The following is a 23,144-nucleotide window of genomic DNA, read 5'->3' as shown; positions in this document are numbered from 1 at the left end:
CAAAGGAACAAAGCAAAAAGTACCAGGAACTCACAACTCAAGGAATGCCTATCTATGAATTACTAGACAAAAAATTCAAACGATACCACAGAAGCAACAGATTATAAAAAACTACTACGAACAATTATACAACAATGGACTCGGTAACCCAGAAGAAACAGATTCCTAGATGAAACCACTACCAAGACTGAATCATGAAGAAACCAAGGATCTAAATAAATAGACTCAATCTATAAAGAAAAACCTATGACTTGATTCCTTCACTAGTGGATGCTACTAATCATTTATAGAGAAAAACTAACACCAGTCATTCTGAAACTCTTCCAGAAAGCTGAAGAAGGAATTCTTCCAAATTTATTTTATGAGGCCAGCATTACCCCAATACAAAAGCCAGAATAGAAGAAAATTACTTCAATATCCTTCATAAACACAAAATCCTCAACAAAATATTCAAAAATTGAAAATATTCAAATATTCAAAAATATTCAAAATCCTGCCAAAGTCCTCAACAAAATATTCAAAAATTGAATCTAGAACATGACCAAATGACATTTACTCCAGGGATGCAAGCACAGTTCCTATATACATCAGCAAAATAAATGTGACGTACTGCATTAACAGAGCAAAGGCAAAAACAATTTGATTATCTCAATAGGGGCAGGAAAAGCACTGGATAAAACTCAAAGCCTTTTCATGATAAAAGTTTAGCAAATAAGCTCTACAAGAAATATATCTGAGCACAGGAAGGCTGTAACAAGCCCATAGCATTAATAATAACAAAATGAATGGTAAAAACTTCAAAGCTTCTCTCTGAGATAGAGGGTAAACCAAGATGTCTACTCTCACTGCTTTTCAACACAGTACTGTAAGTACTAGAATGTTTAGGTGAGAGAAAGAAATGAAACCATCTGTCTGTTACTGACATGATCTTGTGTAGGAAAAAAACTTAAAAATCCCATGGGAAAATTATTAGGCCTAATAAAAAATTTTAGTAAAGTTTCTAGATACAAAATTAACATACAAAAATCAGCAGTGTTTCCACACATTAATATTTTCCACAAATATTAAGAAAATAATCTCATCTACAACACCAACAAAAAGAACGGTGCTAGAAAAACTGAGTATCTGCCTGTGGAAAATGAAGCAATCATTATCTCATGCCTTATATAAAAATAAACTCAAAATGGATTAAAGACCTGGAAAATGTAAAATACAATAGTAAGGAAAAAACACAGAGAAGGTTCACAGCACTACTCTAGACAATTATTTTTTAATATGACCCTGAAATTACAGCCAACAAAAGTAAAACTGATTTTTTTTTGTGGTTTTTTCATTTTTATTGGTACCAGGGATCGAACTCACGACTGCCTGCTTGCAAGGTAGGCGCTTATGGCGCTGAGCTAAATCCCCAGCCCCTAGTAAAACTGATATTATGTGAAACTAAAAAGCTTCTGCACAGCAAAGTTAAGACTACACAATGGGAAGAAGTATTTTCAAAGTATACATCCAACAGGAGGCTACTACTCAAAACACTTAAAAAAATCAAATAACTGGAAAATAAGAAGACAATCCAATTAAAACATGGGAAAAGGACAAGAATATTTCCTCAAAAGAAGACAGTGACAAGTACAGTACATCAAAAGATGCTCATCACTAATTATGGAAATGCTAATCAAAACCATCACAGGATAACATGTTATGCATGATAAGATGGCTAAAAAACAACATAATGGTGACAACTCAAGTGTTACTAGGATGCAAATTAGTTATATCATCATGGAAAATGGTATGGTTCCCCAAAAAACTAATAATAAACTGACCATATAATCCACCAGTGGGAATATATGCACAGAAATTAAAATCAGTATGCCAAAGAAATACCTGCATCCCCATGGTCCTTACAGCATTATTCACAATAGCCAAGATATGAAGTCAACTCAACTATCCGGCATAGAAGAATGGTGTACACACACACACACACACACACGTAGCCTTTTCGAAAGGATATTATGTTATTTGTGACAATATGGATGAATCTGGAGTTCCTTATGCTGAGTAAAATAAAGCAGCAACCAAAAACAAACAAATAAATAAACACTGTATGATCCCAGTTATATGCAGAATCTAAAACAGTCAACCTGACAGAAGCAGAGAGCAGCACAGGGTTACTAGAGATGGGGAGAACAGGCCAGGCATAGGGAGGTGCTGTCCAAAAGGTAGAGGTTTCCTGCTAGACAGGAAAAAACAAATTGTTGAAATCTGCTACATAGCATGGCAACTTCAGTTAATGGGAATTATGTATTTGAAGACTGCTTAGCGAAAATTTCAAATACCACAAAAAACAAATAATGGATGTGTTAATCAGCTTGTTTTGATCATGCCATGTTTGTACATACTGTGTATCAAAACACTGCAGGGTAATCCACAAATACACACAATGATGATTTGTCAGTTACACTAAATAAAAAAATAAAATTTAATTTACCTTGTGTGTCCTCAGTCATATCATGTTTAAGTGCCTTTGTTCCATCAAAGCAAAATGCTTTGATGGAATTCAGTCCTAACAACAAAGCATTCTGCTTTATTTTTTCCACTTTGTTGGGTATTTTATCCAGTGCTATTACTTCTCCCTAAAGAAAATAAAATTCACAAAACAAAGCATAAATCCAAAGCAGCGATGAAAATACAAAATTAGCTTGTGAAAAAATATGGTCCCATTTGTACTTTTAACACTGTATTCTTTAACAAACACATGGCAAATTTACACCAAATACTGAGGTCTTTCTTTTAAAAAGATACTCTTATCGGATAACTAATCTTATAACTATCTACTTTGAAACAAGGAATCAAAACTTCAAAGTGCTTGCAACCTACTCAAACTTAAAAAGCACTTGTAGTAGAATAAAAACTGGTGGTCAGCATAAAAGGATGATATATGTACACATACATATGAGGAACAAAAGCAGAAAAAAGGAATCAATCCACATCTTATTTCACAATATTGTATTGTTGTATGTTTAAAATATCACATGAATGTCAACAATGCATGCCTGTATGGTGGTGGTGCTTTGGATTTATGCTTTGTTTTGTAAATTTTATTTTCTTTAGGGAGAAGTAATAGCACTGGATAAAATACTCAACAAAATGGAAAAAATAAAAGTTGCCAGCATAAAAGGATGTGGAGACAAACACCATGGCACTGTGGGTTCTCCTAAGTGGTGTTGTTTGGAGCTATTGGTTGTCTTAGAGGAGCTTCTCATGGCCAGCTTCCCTGATACGAATTTGGCCATTACCATTGGAGGAGCTCAGGACCTTGTCGTTCAGAGTGGCTGCTGTTCACTTTGGGAGAACTCTGGTCCTTATGTTAACATCACTTCCTGACTACAGAGGGGAAGAAGAGCGCTGTTTAATCTCTAGAAGTTTATCACACTGGCATCCTGATATGAATTCAGACCTTACTGGGGCTGAGGATGGCTGTGGTACTTTTGGTGGGGGAGCCCTGGTCCGTACTTTGAGCGTTGCTTCTTGGCTCCAGTGTAGAACCCTCAATCCACTGGCACAGATTCTTCACTCCACTGGCATAGATATTTTATCCTCTACCACTGACCTTTGGGCCTTACCAGTGCAGATCCATAAAACAGACTTACGGGAGTCACTGTTATGGACTCTATAGACCTCCGTGGGACTCGTGGGAGGCACTGCCATGGGCTCTAGGGCTTCAGCTGGACTCACACAGGGTACTGCTATAGGATTCAGGCCCTAAGCTGGACTCCTTGGGTCTCAATGTGTGGACAGATTTCCTGCACTTCTTGTATTTGACTCTAGGTGACCATCATAAAATAATACTATCAGTGATGTGTACTCAGTGTCTTGTTCTCCCTGCGGCCCCTAACTACAACACTACCCACTGAAAGCAAACATTAAAATCACTTATTTGATGTGACTGTTCACCTATAGAAGTGCATGAACTAATGCTATGAGACATCTGAGCTAAAATGCCTTTATAGGTAAATGAATGAATGCCACTTACAAAATCAGCCCTCTATAATATTTTGAGCTATTCACATAAAATTTCTGTGAGTTCTAGCAATTAAAGCCAGAAAATCAGAAGCCAAAAAGCTCTGTATCACAGCAAAACAACCTGGAACAGTATTAAAAATATTTCAAAAATCCTCATATATGGTAACACATCAGTTAAGTCAAAGTCAATAAAAATGAGAGACCACCACCATATAGGCATGCATTGTTGACATTCACGTGATATTTTAAACATACAATGATACAATATTATGAAATAAGATGGTGGATTGATTCCTTTTTTCTTGCTTTTGTTGCTCGTATGTATGTGTACACATATATCATCCTTATATGATATGTACATCAAATTCTCTGCTTCACAAGAGAAAGAAATTTATAGTATAGACAACAATAAAGAATATTTGCTGATAATGCTCCCACACTGTGACAGACACTTACTGGGGCTCAGCCTTGTCATTTGCTTGGCCCCGGGGGCCATGGTAAATGTGGTGAAGCAGAGTGCTCAACTCTGCTCTCTGCCATCACCAGGCCCCAGCTACTACCCTTTGTGGGCTCACTCTCTTGTCCTTGTAGAAAAAGTACAGACCAGAAAGGCAGGGCAGCACCACAGCTGTCTCACCTGAAGTCACTTTAGAGAACTGAAAACCATACAAACTGAAAACCATACAAGTGAATGACTCAACCCTAAATTACCAGAACCACCTAACCAAGCTGGAGCTGACCAGGAGCCCCGAAGGTATCAGCTGAATCATGCAGACTCCTGAGCCCAACAATCACTTATGTGTATGCTACTAAGTTTATATTTTTTTACATTGCATTTTAAAGTCAACTAACTAGTTGAAAACACCTCTTACTAGAGAGAATAAAAGGACTTCAAGGAACTACACCATACGGGGCATTACTATCACTATCTCAAAGCATATCAATCTACATTTAAGCTTCCATATAGATTTAAAAAAGGATTTGTATTAAACACAACTCCATAAAATGAACCTTTGTATTTCATTTTAAGCACTACAAGCATTTAAGGCATTTTTCCATCAAGGTTTTCCTGCTACTAAATTCTTGAAGTATATTTTTTCTGTATTTCTCACTATGTAATATCATGCATATTGATTCCTCAAAATTTAAACAGGTATCTTTTTCTATTGGAGAGATTCCTTAAAACTGAAGCTACTTGTTGAGGTTGTATCAGGGACACCGCAAATTCTATGTATAGTGAATATATATAGTACATATATACATAGTGAATGTGTGTGTAATGCAAAGATAGTACTCCCGGGCCTTCAATTTACTTACTTAAAATATGATTCTTTATATATATATATACAATATAATATATAGATATGTAAAAATATATAATGTATAGACATATAAATATATATAAATAATATATATATATTTTATCCCCTTGGCTTATAATACTGTATTTTCAGAAATTCTAACAGAGTTAAAGTTACACACTAAAGTGTAATGGGAATTTTCATCAAAATTCTTTGGATAATTAATATACTAATGGAGTATAGCTCAGTGGCATGGCACCTGCGGGGGAAGTACAAGGTCTTGAGTTCAGTTCTTGGTTCAAAAAAAAAAATTAATATATTAATAAAAGGAAATATATAGCTTCAACCTAATGGTAGATATTTCTACTTTTTTCAATGAACTATTGCTTGCAAGTCCCTTGAGACTGTTAAGAATTATCAAATGTAGATGAAAAATGAGTTTATCACTTTGGAAAGTGAGAGTATCTTCTATCAAGTAAATCAGCTAGAGCAAAGGGGCTTTTGTAAGTCTGACGTAGGTAAGTTTTTTACGTCAGTTACATACTTTCTTATATATACACTAGTACTACAATCATAACATCTTTTTCGACCATTCCTCAGACAGTTTCCAGGTAATCAGACTCTTCTGTTTCCCTCCTACACTGCCAGCCATTCCTTATATCTCCAACTTATGAATGCTGGTATTCACTATTCACATGGCTCACTGTTCGGAACCTTTCTCTTCTCCATCAGCCTGTCCGTAGGTTGATGGTTCCCAAATTTTTATGTGCAAAGCAGACCTCTCCCCTAGACTCTGGTCCCACAGTTTACTGCCTGCTCATCTCAGACTGAACCCAGAGCCAAGCACACGCTAGGTAAGTACACTAGCCCTGAGCCACACTCTCAGCCCTTCAGTGATTTCTGAACATAGATAAATCCAGCCTATAAAAAGAAAAAGGAAACAACTTAGCAAATACACACGCATAGGCAAACAAAGTAACACTGAAATCAAAGTTATCAAAAGCCAGGCTTACTTAAATTCTGTGCTCAAGAAACAGGCTTTAAAATTAAACCAGATCATACAGTTTATAAGATCCTTAAGACACACCTGTGTATATATTATCTCCATATGTGTATAATTACCTAGGCTATCTACTGAGTTCAAAACCAGCCTGAACTACAGAAGACTGTATGAAAAAAAAGAAGTCTCAGGACAGTCTTAATAAGTGGCAATTATCTTTTTTTTTTTTTTTTTTTTTTGTAACAAGGTCTTACTGTGTAGGCTGGTTTAGCCTTTGAGTTTGTACCAGTCTGGCCTTGAATTCACAGTCATCCACTTGCTTCAGCCTCCTGAGTCTGCGATTACAGCAGTGTGCCACCATAACCAGGTATAAACAGCAGCTGTCTACTGACCTTAAGCTACAGTGCCTGCCATAACCCAACAGTCCTCACTCCGGCTGAACAGGAAGTAAATTGGATTATGGTATCAGTGTGATCCCAAGTCACACACAGTCCCATCTTCACCACTGAAATCTGTAGCATGTTGACGACTTTTCTTGGGAGACAGACTCACCTGATCGTGCATCAGTGCTGCAATATGTGTTGCTTTACCTCCAGGTGCTGCACACAAATCTAGAACCCTCTCTCCGGGCTGAGGATGTAGAACGTGAGTTACTACAGCAGATGGTAAATTCTATAAGAAAAATGATGCAAGTACTGTTCAATGACTCTAATCAATTCTAATTTCAGAATTAGAGAGTGTAAAGGAAATTTTCAAGATAATTCAGCACAGTATCCTCAAATTTGGTAACAACAGTTTTTACAAACATACTAAGTCAAGAAAGTTGCAGTTTCCTAGAGTATACTATGATCTCATGAGAATTGCATAACATATCCATACAGGAAAACAGGGTCCAGGGGTTTAGCTCAGCTGCCTAAGTGCCTGCCTGGCAAGCACGAGGTCGTGAGTTTGATGACCAATACCAAAAAGAAAAAAGAAAGAAAGAAAACACAGGGCACATTTTCTACTCCATTCATTCAATTGTCAATTGATGGCAGTTTTCTACAAATAAATTGCTATCATCCTCTAAAGTAGTTCTCAATCCTGGATACACAATAAAGTCACTTGGTGAGCTTAGGAAAAAATCTGGTCCCCATACAGAAAAGTTAGATGAGGATTTCCAACGATGGGGTTGATAGTGGTGCTTTAAAAATCTTCCCCAGAGAGTCTAACATGCATCTAGCTGTGCAGTAACGCTAGCCAGTGCATCTCCAACTTAGCTATACAACCACCCAGTGAAGCTTCTCAGTGTTCCAACTCAGGCCTGAACCAGGAATAACTGAAACACTTCAGATGCTAGGGCCCAGATAGCAGAATTTATTTACTGCTCCCTGGTGGTCCACCTTTCTCTGACCCTTTAATCAAATGTGTGCAAGAAAACAGGCAGTTAGAGTTCAGGTTGAGGCATTATTTTTCTTTCCTCCAGTTAAACTAGAATATGATGACAGAGTATGTAGTCAGCCAGTAATAACCTACACATCTGAGAAACTGGATTGTAAGAAAAAGTTCTAAGAACAGTCACGGTATAAATTTCTTGAGTTTGTGGTCCCTGCACTTCTTGGAAGAGCAAATCATGCCCCTTGCAAATTACCCCTCTGACTCCTGTTACACCTGCTGTTCCCAGTCACATCCTTAGGGCACTGGGCCCTGGTAACGTTGTGGTGACCCTTTGACCAGGTGGTCTCATTTACTTGTATTTTCTATTGGGGCTTTTGACTGCACTGAGAGATTTAGGTTGCTGTGCTGGTTCCAACCAGGTGCACAAACTCCTCCTCCAGACAAGAGGGTGGAGATCCACAACTGATGGAAAGGAAGCTGCATTAATTACCACATCCTAGCCACTGCCCAAATTCTACACAGAACCAGAAAACCTGACCCGGCCTCACTGTCCTCGACATATCTGGGCAGTGCCCATTCTCGGTCTTTGAGGGTGTATTTGTTACCTGACCTGTAACACTGAGCCTGCAGAGTGCACTGTACTGTGTCTGAGTAAACACGCTTGCTACAAACTACTCCCTTTTGACTGTGTCTCATTTTGTGCACTCCCTGCCCACCTCAGGGAGGACTCAAGAGCCCACCCACCACAGGACTGAAAGCACTCCAGAGTAATTACAGTGACCAAACAAGAGCTATGAATTCTTCAAGGTGTAACTTCCTTTTCACAAGTTCACTGGTAACTGAACATTCAAGAAACTCATCAGTTTTCTGAAGCTATAGGCCAGTTCAGGCAGCCAGGGGAAAGGAAGAGATAGGGAGGGAGGAAAAGGAATTATCAGTGTTATGTATGTGTACCAACTCCACACAAGGAATGCAAACACTGCAAACAGGTAGTAATGAAAAGTAAAGTATGCATGCAAACACCGAATTTAAAAAACAATAGCACAGATTACTAGAGAATGTCATCTTGCATGAAGATGCAGTTTATGATTGAACTTTTTAAAATAAATTTTAAAAACACTTTGAAAACCCCAAGGACAGCTGAGCTTGCTAACACATGCTTGTAACCCCAACACTCTGGAAGCCTGAGGCAGGAGGATCTAAAAGTTCACGTCCCGCAGAGGCAAATGGTAACTTAGCAAGACCCTGTCTCAAAATATAAAAGGGAAGGCGGGTGTGTTTGCACACACCTGGAATCCAAGTACTTGAGAGGCTGAGGCAAGAGGATCAGCCAAGTTCAACAACAGCCTGGGTTCCATAGTGAATTCAAGGCCAGCATGAACTACAAAGCAAGACCTTGTCTCCAAAAACCAAGTAACAATAAAATAAAAACAATCGAGATAAAGGAAAGTAAAAAAGGGCTGGGGATATAGCTCCGTGCAAATGTCCAGTGGTCCATCTCTGTTAGTTGGGTTGGGTGTGGTTAGATGGGACAGGGTGGAACAGAATCAAAGTAAAATACCATCACAGATTTTTCTACTGGCCAGATTTTACACAGCAAACAGGAAAGAAAGCAGCAAACGAGAATATCACTTTGACTTCAGTTGCAACTTCTGTCCCAAGGAACCAAGTGTTTCAATGTATGCACAGCCCCACTTCCTCTGCAGCTCTTCAGTGAGCTGGGGTAGGGGTAATTTTCCTTCTTAATGACAAAATCCAGAAGCACAGGAGTTAAATGGCTGTTCCAGGAACATTATGAGCAAAACTACGAAAAGGAAACGGTCTCTAGTCTGGAGGTCTCTACCGTGCCAACAGCTGAGTTTTGAGGCCTAGGGTGAGGGAAGGCCTTATTGCTACTAGCAGCTGGATCAACAGCCCTAGTTTCCTTATTTGTATGGGAGATAAACCCATCAACTCTCTGGGGAATGTGGAGTGGTGAAAGCCAGGGAATCCTTCTTCACTGGCTCTGTTGGTAACACACATTTGCACAGCCTGGCAGTCCCCAGTGTTTACGTGTTTCCAGAGAAATCTGTTCTCTTATTGACTACTGGATCTTTTTAAAATCAGAAGGTACTGGAAAGTGTATCAGTTAGAAATACTTTTATCTTGAAATTTGTCTTAAAAACTACCAATTATTTCGTATTGTTCCATCTCCGACAGGAAGCAGGTAAAAGTAGTAAGTCTAAGCTATGTACAGGACTCATCAAGCTAGTATCATACTAATAAACACTCACTGCCAAAATACACCACCTCTATACAAATCCTACTGTTTTTAAAATTCAGAACCAGAAAGTAGACAGATGGTTTTATTCACTTACTCCTTTAATTTAAAGAATGCCTGCTATTGCACACACCAGACACCAGCCTGTGCACCACAGTTAAAAAGAGCTTGCCCCTTCCAGGAAGGAAGTAGAGATTTCATCTCCTGGCCTGCACTCCTGTCCTTTTTATTATAAATACTGTAACATGATATCTTCTTGTACATACCATAAATTACAAGAAATTAAATCCCAAAAGTAGCACAAAGCCCTTACAACTTAAAAGCATCAGACCCTGTTGACAATTAACAATTGATAAGTGACAGGTGAGACAAAAATTCCTTAATTACAAAGCCATGATACGTAGCGTTTTTATACTTCAAGGATCTAAGTGTACATAATGCACATTTATATAAATTAGCAGTCTTAGATCATGTAACACATGAATGAACATAACAGTTAAGTTTTTACTTTTTGCTCTGTACAAATGGTGTTTACTTTTAAATATATTTCCACTGATTCAGTATTCAAAGTGTGGTCCTCAAACCAAGGAGATCCAAAATCCTGGGAACTTGTCAGAAATATAACATTTCACAATTCACCCAGACATACAGTCAGAATCTGCATTTTAACGAACTTTACTAGATTTGTATTACATTTTCACAAAAAAGTTTAGGAATATTGTTGTATATGTTATGGATTAAAACTAACTTGAGAATAAGCCAAAGCTGGGACACTTTGAGCATTTAATAATTAAAGACAATAATGAATTATAGACCATGTGAAAATAAAAATTTGTCAGTACATACTATTAGAAAATAATAGGGTGTGAGGGACCTCGTATTAAAATGTTGGCTGTTAAATATAGAGGTGCTATGGCTTATATCTAGATGTCTTCCTCAATCTCTTGTGAACATAGCAGAGAGCATTTTGGAGGCGGCTGAATGTAGGATGTGTGCTGCTGGGATCAAGAATGTGGTGCTGGGATTGATTCAGGTTGCAATGCTAGGATTGAGGTTGGGCAGCCTGGACAGGATATAAAAGACAGGACTGCTGTGGTCACTTGCCGCTTGCTGCTTCTGCCTGCCATGAACCGTTTTTCCTCTGCATTGTACCTCTGCAAAGTCACCCTGCCTTGGAGTTGGTCGATTATGAATTGAAACCTCTACAAACTGAGTTAAAATAAACCTTTCCTCCTTTAACTTTGGGTGTCAGGTATTTTGTCTCAGCAACAAGAAAACTAAGACAGAATTGTAGGCTGAAGTGGGAAAAGACATCTTGTAGTCATGACTAGCTCAGGCAATAATTATAGGTGGATGCTAAATCTCAGAGCAAATTTTAATGAGCAGTGTATTCAGATAATTCTTAGTCTCCCTATAGACTATTAGTTGCACAGGGAAAAAAAGTGATTTTATGTTTTTATGAAAAATGAGATGTTAAAAAGTGACCAAAATGAACATGGCCAATGAGAAACACACAGATGTGATGCAGACGTGATACCCTCAGTCTGATACATCTGTGAACTTTTGTGCTACACGTGACAGACATCCTACAGCATCAATAAGTAAGGGAAAGAAAAGCAAAATAAGATAGCTACGGATTCTGCCTACTTCTTATATAATGGAATTCCAATTTTAAAAAAGCACAGTCTATTGCAATAGTGGAAGCACATCAGGGAAAATGTTATTTCCCAAAGTACAACAATTAGACAACGGAAGACAAACTGAAAACAGAAAAGCCAAATAAGAAATAAAAGTTGACTATAGACAAGTGAGAATTTGCTACAATTAAGGGAATAAATAAAGTTTAAATTGTATAAAGCTTGAAGTTTAGTGTAAATCCAATGCATGATATTAAACAATTGTTGGTTACTATTTGGGGAAATCTAAAGGTTATTTCCTTTTAGGGTGGTTCACAAACTTGGATTTAATCACATTACATTTATGAAGTTCAAAATATACAAACAAATGAAAAGCAGATTTCCAGCATCCATCTCAGACCTAGTGAAGCTCCTAAATTTCCAGGGAACCCCCCATTGCCCAGCTATGGCAAGGCACTTCATCTCCGTGGCAGATCAGAGTCGTTCATGTCGCCAGGGAATCTGCTCCTGTTTTGCAGCCCTTCCCAGGGTTATGTGTGGGGCACTGACATCAGGTCAGGAACACATGCTCCAGGACAGAAAGATCTAGGTTCACATTTTGACTTTGCTGATTTCTACGGATGTGGTATTCAACAAACCACTCGTTTATCACTTGAAAAATACTAACTGCCTACTGTGTGCTACGCACTTCATTTCTTTAAGCCCCAATTTCCTTATCGGTGAGAGTAGAAGTCTGTGGGGAGTGCATGAAATAGTGAGTGTAAAACACGCTAAGTGTTAGCTACTACTGCCATTATCATCTTTAGTAAGTTTCACTGGTCAGCGACTGGACATCTGGATAGATTACATAAACAGTTCCTGCAAAAGAAGGGACAAAAGTTCAGCTCCACTCTCGAATACAAAAGTTTTACTCCAACGGTAAAGTCTTATGTCATTTTTATAGAGTGGCAAAGAATACTACTATTATTATTAATTTTGGGGGCCTTTTTGTAAGGCAAGGTTTCACTACATAGTTCAGGCTGGCCTTGAACTCACTTTGTAGCCCAAGCTGGACTTGAATTTACGGCAATCCTCCTGCCACAGACTCCTAAGTGCTGGGATTATACGTATGCGCTGCCATGTTGCCTGGCTGCAAAGTACATTAGTATATTATTAGTCACAGTATGTCTCACACTGTGTACTTCATGAGGTCCTCATTAAGCTGATTTTAAAATGAAGAGCTGTGCTGATCTTACTATAGGTTGCAGGGTATCTAAAGAAAAAAATTGCACAGTACTATATTTTTTATTTTCCAAACTAAATATAGAATAAGCAGATATGTGGTCTTTTATTTTCCAACAGGGAAAAACAATATTGCAATCACTGTTGCTAGTGAGCAGTATAGATTTCACTAACAATGATTCAGGCTATGTCATCAAATGATCACAAGTGCTTAAGAACAGATTATACAACAAGTAAAAAGCTAAAGCTAAGCAAACAACACACCAAAGATGAGTCCTAAGAAATTATGTATTTGGTTATATCACTAATTATACAATTAGGTGACAATACATAGAGTATTTTCCATTTTTCACCTCAGAAAGAATCTCTACTTGGTAAAATCTCTTTAGGTTTAATACTGGAGAAGAAAGTACATGCACCTGGTCTGTGCTGAGACTACCAATTCCTAGCAATATGCCTGAGGCAGGAGGTAAAAAGAAGTCAGGGCACAGAACATGAAGACTTAAAGTCAGGGCTTACGTGAGCTGATAACCCAAGGGCTCAAACTTACCTGAACTGGGAGGGCCTAATGCAATACAAAGGGCAGAGCAAATGTAACTAATCACACTACAAGGAGCCTTAGAAGGCTGAACAGACAAGACAGCCTGCTTCCTGGGCATCAAAGGGCTGGCAACCACCAGCGGCATCCCTGCATCCTGTCACATTCACCTGAACCAAAAAGCTGTATAAAAGACCCTGCACTTAAGCACTTACAGTTTTTCTACCTTGATGAACCCCCTCCCAGACACTGGGGTGGGAGCTTTCTTCTAATTCTTCCCAACTAAAAAATAAGCACTCAGTCATTCCCTGCTCCTTGCAGTTTTGTTGGCACCAATATTCTTTGCCCCAATACAAGGACAGAGAACATGGCACGGGGCAGGAAGTGGTTGTATGACCTTAGACAACAACCCACTAGATCTGATCTCAGTACTGTCAGCAGACAAGAAGGTGGATTTCTCTCAGAAGACAGATCTCTGGTTGTGAGGAAGTAGCAAAAGCTGAGGGAGCAACTGAGCAGCCCTGGCCAGGATGACGCCTTGGTGAGTACCCAAAGGCTCCTCCAGCGGCCCAACACAGACCCTGTAGAAAGATACCCACTTGCCCACTGTCCTGACCTGCACTCCTCAGTGCGGTGAGGTAAAGTTCTCTCAGTGATCTCCCAGAGCGACCTGACACTGGTAAGAGTCTTCTCTTAAGCCTCACTGGCTTGGCCCTCTCTTAAGCTAGTAGGATAGATCTCCTCTTGTGCTATGTCTTGATTGGATTTGCTAAAGTGGCCTATGCGTAGGCTTTCTTTGGATTGAGAGATGGTCCTAACTTCTGTGGGACTTTCTGTATAGATTCAGTCCTGCTACAAAAAGACAAAGCTTCAAATCTGGTTTTTAAAGAAGTGATAGTAAACAAATACCCCATCTCATAATCTATGGCTCTTTTTTGTGATAAGGTACATGCTATACAAAAATGAAAGTTTAGATATATAGTACTTGTTTAAAAAATAGCCCATGGTTCATAACTAATAGTATCAACACAATTGCTGTGCTAAAATGTATCTTCCTTGTGATTTCAAACTTCCTATAAACACATTATGCCAACTATCTACAACTATTTGATAAAATTTTGACTTCTAAGACAATCATGGTTGCTCTCACTTCAATACTGCTGCAACTGACTTCCTAGGTATTCAACAAAGGCTCTGAGACCAAAGCTAATTATGTAACTGCACTAAAAACAACCATTTTGGTTCTGGTCTTACAAGGTCAGCAAGGATATGATACATGAGAGCCCTCTTTGTAAGCGTTTGCCTGGCAAAAGCAAAGTGGTGAATTCAATCCCCAATACAAAAAAAAAAAAAAAAAAAAAAAAAAAAAAACCTCATGCTAGAGGGAGGATCATAAAGAGAAACATGTTTCCATTCTTTCAAGGAGAGTCCTGTGGTCTAGCACAGGCCATAACTCATCCTGGCAGATGACACTGGCAGAGGAGCTAAGAGGCTCTGCATGTGATTCCAAAAGTAACTCCTGTCGTGTCTTAATTGACCTTTATATATGCCATAGGGTAATTCTAATTAATATGGGTATCACTTAAACGCGGTCTTAAACACACAGCCAGAAAATAGAACCAAACCATGTAAAAATATTAATAATAATTCAGGGTAAATATACAAGGGGTTCCAGGTCCTATATACTGGCCCCTGCTGACAGTTGTCCAACTATACCTATATCTTGTCACTATTATGGTTCAATAAGGCTAAGAATCCACAATAATAGCTCCACAAATTCAGTAAAAATCTTTTACCTACTTAGCTAAGCTAAGGGCCTTAGCTTAGCTAAGGGGCCTTCTATAGCCTTGCATCTAAAAACTTACATGCTTATATAAAACTTACTATCTTTAAATGAGCCACACCAAATAAAGAAGAAATGTTGCTTTTATGCCAGTCAGTTTGACACAACAAGAGATATAACATAAAAACTAGCCAACTGTGCTTGCAAAGATCCACCAATATTGTCTAAGTCATAGAGATCATGGTCAGGGATCTAAAATTTGACATTCTGACTCCCCTAACAGGACCAACATTAATGCTCCTTGTAGCCTTGACATTTAGACCATCTTTTCTCAACTGCTTAATCAAATTTGTTTCTTCTCCCTCAACAGCTTTAAAGATGCAAACAGTCTCTCCAACAAGCACTCTTCCTGGCTTGTATTCAGGACCTTTAGATAGGATTCATAGTAGTGGGCTCTTTGGCTCCCAGCCATAGCCCCTCTCAGCAGAAGCAGTTTGCAAGACCGTTCACTGGCCACTGTACCCTGACCGCAGTCAGTGTCACTAATGTTGAGGGTGGAAGCAAGACAGGTAGAATTTAGAAAGAGAGGGCACTGGTCCTGAACAGTTAAAGAAAGGGAGGTGGGGCTGGCAACAAATAAATTAGCATAACAAAATAGACTACTGGGATCCAATGAAGTGGAAGAGACAAAGAATGGGTCTTTACCAAATGAGCCAGACCTTGAAAGAAATAAAATGCAAATACAACAGCTTGCTTTTCAGACATGGAAGGTCTACCTACACCCAGTAACATCCTGCTTTCTGTCAGGTATACCAGTCCGCAAAACTGTATAAAAACCCAAAAGACCTAAATACTTATGATGTCCAACTTAAGGAACATCTTTCTCCAACTAACAGAGATTTTTTTCTTTTATTGTTTCTAATACACATACATTTGGTCATTCCATATCACTTGCTGTTTTGTCAACTTCAATCTTATTTGCTCCAAAACAAGGATTCAAGGGCTAAATTCAATTATAGTATCTTCATCTTACACTGTAAATATTGCTAGTATCACTTAACTAGCAGATTGTTAAAAAAAATGTGAGTTATACGCATCAAAATAGTTTGTCACAATTCATAACTGCTGAAAAAAATATGGTAACAGTGAAGTATTTGAATCTTACACAGAATTACAAAAGGAACACTTAAATTAAGGTCAAATATGTGTATCAGTTAGTAGCAATTTAAAAGTTAGTCTGTAATCTCAGTGCTTGGGAGGCTGAAGCAGAGGATCCTTGTGAGTTTGATGCCACCCTGGGCTACAAGGTGAGTTCATTTCCTTTTTTTTTTTTTTATCGGTACCAGGGATCGAACTCATGACTGCCTGCTTGCAAGGCAGGCGCTTATGCCGCTGAGCTAAATCCCCAGCCCCTACAAGGTGAGTTCAAAGCCAGCCTCAACTGTACAGTGAAACCCTGCTTCAAAAAGACCAAATAAATAAATAAAGTTAATGTGAAAAAAAAAAAGAGTACTTGTAGTATTTTCTCTATTTAACCAAAGATAGATCATAATGTACACTATATATAAATAAACCACAAAATGCACTAATATAAGGGGGAAAATTCTCTGAAGTAAGTTTCAATGTCCGTAAATATCTTACTTTAATGCTTACCTGTAAAAATAAGTAACCGGGCAGTACATTGTCAAATGATGGGCTCAGATATATTGGTTCTGTCATTCTTATACCTATACCTCTGAAAAATAGGAAACCTAACATTAACCCGCATCAATTACACAGCATCATTTCTCAAACATGTCAAGTATAAAATGATTTGCCTTTTTATAACTTTTACCTAACATGTAAATAATTAGAACAGTGCTGTGAATCGGTTTTGAATGTTGACCTCAAGGAGAGGCCAGAATTAAAAAGGATAAAATGGCAAAACTTTGACTTGCACAAGAGTTTCTTTAGAATTCTGGATAAATTAAAAAGTAAAGAATATCTGATTGCAGAATTGTCCTAATCTTTCCAGTAACCAACATATAACCACTGTTAATAACTTTCCAGTCAACAAACATTTCTTGACTATTGAGTTTATGAGGTACTATTCTAGGTACTTGTATAAAAGCTGAAAAAATTCCTAGAGTCCTGCTGGTGCTAAGCAGTGACAAGCACAGTACTACTCTCATCTTTTTATAGAGTAACTGTCCAGGGCAGACTTAATTGGAAGATGATCTTTTCTACGTCTGTCCCACTTCATGAGTGGCAGTGTTGCTGATAAACAAGGGAAGGGCCAGGCCATGGGGAGGCAGTGACGTGCACGGCAATCACAGAGGTGACCAGAGACCACTGAGGGCAGAGAGAGCATATACACATTGTTAGAGAAAGCCAACAACTTTATTTTTAAATGGCTGCTTTCTTCTCCCACCAACAAAGAAAACATTATTCACAGCCTGGCACCTCAGTGTAATTCCTATAAGCCCAGCGACTTGAGAAACTAATGCAGGAATGCAAGATTGAGGTCAGCCTGGGAAACCAAAGAGAGATTTTGCTCATAGTAAAATGCAAAGTGGCTGGGGATACAGTTCCATGGTAAAGCTCCTGCCTACCAATATTTAGGCCCTGGTTATAATTCCCAGTACTGAGAAAGAGAAAGACGGGGAGGGAAGAGGAGGGCAATAGAAAGAAGGAAGGAAAGGGAAGGGAAGGGGAGAAGACTACTCAGCAAAGTAACTGTAGCCAGGACATCAAGTAAGCAAATGAAAAGTATACCACTAATAATGACTAACAGACGCAATCAAAATACCAGTTCTTATTACAGATCCACACACAGCCAACAGCTACATAATCTTTATAGTCACAAAGCCTTCTAAGAACAAAATCAGTTCTTGGCTGTTTATAAAGTATTACTGTCACTGGGCTGGGTCTGAGGGTTCCTGAGGCTGAAAATAAGGAACTTAACTCATTTACTTTTTAAAAGTGATTCTGTAGATTTGTTGACTCCTGTCATAGAAAAAGAATTTTCAGGACTCATCAATAAAAGAGGCCAGAGAAGGTTTGATTAGAGCTAAGAGAATGCTTTCAAGAATGGAGTGTGGAGGGGGCTGGGGATTTAGCTCAGCGGCATAAGTGCCTGCCTTGCAAGCGTGTGGTCGTGAGTTTGATCCCTGGTACGGGTAAACATACAAGAGTGGAGTGCGGGTGCTCAGAAAAATGAGGCAGCTACCAGCTGGAGCAGGGCACATTTAAAGGCTGCCTTCAAGACGGTGATCCAGGGCATGTATTCCCAGTCTGCTGGGTTACAGGGCCCGCCATCCTCTGTGGCACATGAACTGAAGTGGAGATTTGCTGTTTGGAGTTAGGACATACTGTCTCCAAAGCAGCTGCTTTTTGGGTTGGAGGACAGGGCGATTTGCAGAAGTACCTAGTGTCTGGGGACAGGTTATTATAAAGGGCCTTTAGAAATTTAACATTAAATTAGGATGGAAGGAGGGTGACATAAACTAGAGTGGCCTCCAGAAGCAGGAAAACAGCTTGTCTGGAAGCCACAGTTTTTCTTAAAAGTAGAATTTTAAAATCTCAACTTCTCAGTCTCCTTTCTACTTAGTTTTATTTCTTCTATCCTAATCTCATTGCTCTCCATTCAATGTTCTGTTTCTTTAGAAGAATTAATTTGAAACATACAGAAAAACCTCTGCAACATGGGAAAGTGACCAGGGTTCTAGTCTAGTTCTGGACAGACAAATTGACATGGTTTTGTAGGTTGTTAACCTTGGAGCACTGGTGCTGTCTACAGCATTCCTAACACAAGTAAAATATGAACCTAGTTTATCTATGAATTTATTCAGAGCCACAAGTGGCTAGAGGTAATTTAGAAGTAATTGTATCTTTATTTTGGATTGAATAAATCCAAACATTATGAGTGTTGGTTTTCTGGTACAAATATTTTTAATTTACATTAAAATTATAAATTTTTCTGACTAAAATGTTAAACAGATCTAGATGAGTCATCTAACTCACTTTCTATCAAGATAAGCTTCAATGTTCTTCAAAGACATAAAAATTTTCAAATCATTAAAATTCAAAAGGACAAGTAAAATCATTTAATAATTACATTATGACTAGTCTTAATTGGACTTTTAGTCTCATCTTTCACCCTTTTTAAAATAGTAAGATTTTTTCCAAAAATCATGGAACTATGGATAAAATATTTTCCTATTGAATTAACATTAAAGACGTATTCATACAATGCAACCAGATAAATTTACATTATTTTTAATAATCTTGATACATAGAAAGCATGTTTGTTTCTCCCATAACACCCAGTGACATACTTCAGTTCGCATAGGCCACTGAAGATTTCTTTGCGGCTTCGTGCAGAAATTCCATTTCCAAGAAACACTTTTGTTCCATCAAACTCTCTGGCTCCTTTCTTACATTTCCCTTTAATATCGGAGTACACAGAAATAACATCTCCAGCTTTCATAACTAAGGAAAGGAGAAAATCATGTTACAGTGATCTGCTCTTTGGCAGGATAGTAGTCTCTAAGTAGAATGGGAATCTCTAAGAACATCAATAGTGGATGAGCACGTCAGGCTTGCTCATTAATCTATGAGCAAAAACACATTACAGAAAACTTTACATGCATACCTAATTTGCTCATCCTTATCAGATAGTCCTTATTGGCGATATTAAATGCAAAGCTTGGAAAATACCTTTTCGAAAACTGAAAAGCATCTCAGTAAAATAAAATGAACTTCCCATTTAATAATGCACGAGAATTTTAGAGAACCATTTACCTTACAGTACTTACAGCTCGAAGCTGACACAATTCCTGGAACATACACGTGGGCTCCTCGCAACACTGCATTGCCACACTGGGCCCCCACAACAGCTTCACACTGCTGCTTTTTTATGTTCTTTCTAGTTAAGAAAAGAGAAATTATTTAACAAAGTAAGAGTCTTCCTTTGGCTATAAACTTTTTCAAAGTTTCAATATAAACTCTATAAAAATACTATTAGACTGAATTGTCATGAATAAATGAGGAAAAGAAAGCTGAAAAAAAAGGGGGGGGTGTAGAAGAATAGTTATAAAAGGGGAGGAAAGAAGGGAGAATGGACACTTGAAAGAAGAAAACTTCCAAAGAGGTCCATCTGGGGGAAGGCAGGCGAGTGGCACAAGAAATTGGTTAATCACTGAACAAGCATTACTTTTCCTAGAATAGCATAGGAGGAAAATGACCTTCTGTTGCTTTCAAAGACTAAAAGAGTACAATACACAAGGTATTAAAAATATTGCTATAGTGATAAATTGTTGCATGATAAATTATGAATCAACTGTGTTCCATTTTCTTTCACGATGTCCAATTATCAAATCTCAATCAACTTCACAACTTTATGGTATGCAGGACGTTCCTGGGCCCATCCATTCACACTGCTGCTTTTCTTTCTTTTTTTTTTTTTAAGACAGTAGGGACCAGGACTTTGGCACTAAACCACACCCACAGCCATTTTAAATTTTTTATTCTGCTACAGGATCTCGCTCATTTGTGCAGGTGGTCTTGTGACCTTGTCTCAACCTCCATCAGGGTTGGGACTGTAAGCATGTACTGCTGTGGTTATCTTTGCCTACTTCTTCAAGATGCAAAATAGGCCATTGAAAATTTCTTTGTGGCTTAGTGCCTACAATCCTCCAAGTTCTAAAATACGTCACTGTCTTCCCTCCCTTTGTACTACTTTACATCTCAGCAAGACACGATTTCAATAACCATTTAAAATATAACTCATGGAGCTGGCATGTGCCACACGCCTCCCAGCTACTCTGGAGGATGAAGCAAGAGGATCACCTGAACCTGCAAGTTTGAGTAGCATTAAAAAAAAAAAAAAAGCACAAAGTCTATGTTTAGTCTTCTAAACTCTAGACTAGCATTTCTAGCTACTCGCAGGTAGCTACACATTGATGCTCCACCGCTACTTGACAAGTCTGAAACAGTATTCACTTTTTCTCTTTCAAATCCTTGGAATGACCCTAAAACTTTTCACTGTATATTTCCAATTGTTTTCCTTCCTTCCTTCCTTTCTTACTTTCTTTCTTTCTTTCTTTTTGGTAGGAGGAATCGAACTTAGAATCTCACACTTGCCACACAAGCACTTGTGCCGCTGACCTATATCTCTGGCCTAATTCTTTTTTATTTTTATTTTTATTTTTTTTTTATTTTAAAGAGATTAAGACAAAACAGGAAATAACAGAGCAGATCAGAACAGAACAATGTAAGCAAAACAGTATTTCATCAGAAGACAACCCGTAATTAACAGTAACTACCACAATGTTTCTTTGAAATAGTTGAGTAAAACTTCATATACAATAGTATCAAACATAACAATATAGTATAAAAACACTCAAGAGAATGAGAGTATTACAGGGTTTTCAGAACCAAATAACAGAAAACAAACAATGGCTACTACATTATCTCATTTTCCATAGGAAATTTGTTTATACTTTCACACGTAATATAATTCCAATAAAGTGCAACATGATAGAGCCAATGGAAACACAAGAGCAAGAGCATGGTAGGACTTCAGAGTAAGATGATATTATATCAGTACTGGCTATTATAATGACTTGTTTCTCTCAAATTAGCTGTTCATACCATCGCAGATAATAAAATCAAAAACCAGGACAAATACACTACCAACTGCAATTATCATAAGGCTTCAAAACAATGCAATGGGGAATCATGATTACCCTAAATTCTTATGTACTCTTAGTATTTCTTACACTAAAGAGACTACAGTATTTATACATGAGTTTGACTTATTTCCCTTATGAGTATGGTCTCAAGTTGCCCCCATTTATAAGTAAATATCTCAATGTGATCATTCTTAATAGCTGAGTAGTACTCTATTGTACAGAAATACCACATCTTTTTTATCCATTCCTCAGTTGATGGATATTTAGGTTGTTTCTAAGATCTGGCTAATTACAAATTGTGCTGCTATAAACATGGGTGCACATATATTACTGTGGTATGATGCTTTTAGTTCTTCTGGGAATATGCCCAGAAGTGAAATAGCTGGGTCAAATGGGACTTCCAATCCCAGATTTATGAAGAATCTCCAGACTGACCTCCATAGTGGTTGCACCAGTCTGCACTCCCACCAACAGTGCAGGAGAGTTCCTTTTTCCCCACAGCCTCTCCAGCATTTGTTGGTAGTTTTCTTGATCTTGGCCATTCTTTCAGAAGTAGATGGAATCTCAGTGTTGTTTAAATTTGCATTTCTCTAATGACTAACGATGAACATTTTTTCATGTATTTGCCATTTGTATTTCTTCATCTGAGAACTGTGTATTCATCTCAGATGCCCACTTTTGGATTGGGACCTTGAGTTTCGGGGATCTGATTTTTTTTTAATTTTTATGTGTTTTAGACAGAAGTGCTTTGTCTGAGGGACAGTTCACTAAGATTTTTTCCCAGTTTGTGGGTTTTCTTTTCACTATGCTGGAGATTTCTTTTGACATGCAGAAACTTTTTAATAAGATGTGATCCCAGTTACTGATTCTGGGAAGTAGTTCCTGTACGGTTTGATTCCTGTTCATGAATTCTCTACCTACCCCTATGTCTTCAAGATGTTTACCTACTTTGTCTTCCAAAAGATTTAGTGTTTCTGTTTTAATATTCAGATCTTTGACCCATTTAGATTTTAGTTCAGAATATGGTGATAGGCATGGGTCTAGTTTTAATTTTTGGCATATGGAGAGCCAGTTTTTCCAGCACCATTTATAAAAGAGACTGTTGTTTTTCCAGTGAACGTGTTTGGCCCCTTTATCAAAGATAAGGTGGTTGAATAGGTTGGTAGTTGTGGTTGTAACTTCTATTCCATTGATCTTCAGATCTATTTTGATTCCAGTACCATGTTGATTTTATTATAGTAGCTTTATAGTATAATTTCAATTCAGGGATTTTGATGCCTCCTGCCTTGCCTTTGCTGCTTATAATGGCCTTCACTATTCTATGTCTCTTCTG

General features: G+C 38.1%; 1 protein-coding gene and 1 long non-coding RNA gene across 10 annotated transcripts in view; one reads left to right on the top strand and one right to left on the bottom strand.

Moving 5' to 3' along the window:
* The window catches only part of LOC134473514 (tRNA (cytosine(72)-C(5))-methyltransferase NSUN6-like), a 46,664-nt gene that overhangs the window by 8,169 nt on the left and 15,351 nt on the right, over positions 1–23,144 (bottom strand). For 7 of the 9 annotated variants that reach the window (XR_010043790.1, XR_010043791.1, XM_063238014.1 and 4 more), the window contains exons 4-8: positions 19,934–20,043; positions 19,454–19,607; positions 16,791–16,872; positions 6,874–6,993; positions 2,486–2,630 (exon numbers count right to left, since the gene is read on the bottom strand). Coding sequence is in view for 7 of the 9 variants with exons in the window: in XM_063238014.1 (XP_063094084.1) it covers positions 2,486–2,630; positions 6,874–6,993; positions 16,791–16,872; positions 19,454–19,607; positions 19,934–20,043 (611 nt within the window). In the remaining 2 variants the exon portion in view is untranslated. Of the gene's footprint in view, positions 1–2,485; positions 2,631–6,873; positions 6,994–16,790; positions 16,873–19,453; positions 19,608–19,919; positions 20,044–23,144 lie in introns of all 9 variants that reach the window. The other 2 variants (XM_063238019.1, XM_063238015.1) reach the window with 2 other exon arrangements.
* LOC134473515 (uncharacterized) lies at positions 16,266–16,644 on the top strand. Its single transcript, XR_010043792.1, has 2 exons — positions 16,266–16,444; positions 16,557–16,644. It is a non-coding gene; the product is annotated as an uncharacterized LOC134473515 (long non-coding RNA).

The sequence above is a fragment of the Cavia porcellus genome, unplaced genomic scaffold (assembly GCF_034190915.1).
Source record: "Cavia porcellus strain 051 isolate PalLab524CR breed Dunkin Hartley unplaced genomic scaffold, mCavPor4.1 scaffold_27, whole genome shotgun sequence".
Classification (NCBI taxonomy): domain Eukaryota; kingdom Metazoa; phylum Chordata; class Mammalia; order Rodentia; family Caviidae; genus Cavia; species Cavia porcellus.
This window is presented reverse-complemented; position numbering and strand designations above follow the sequence as displayed.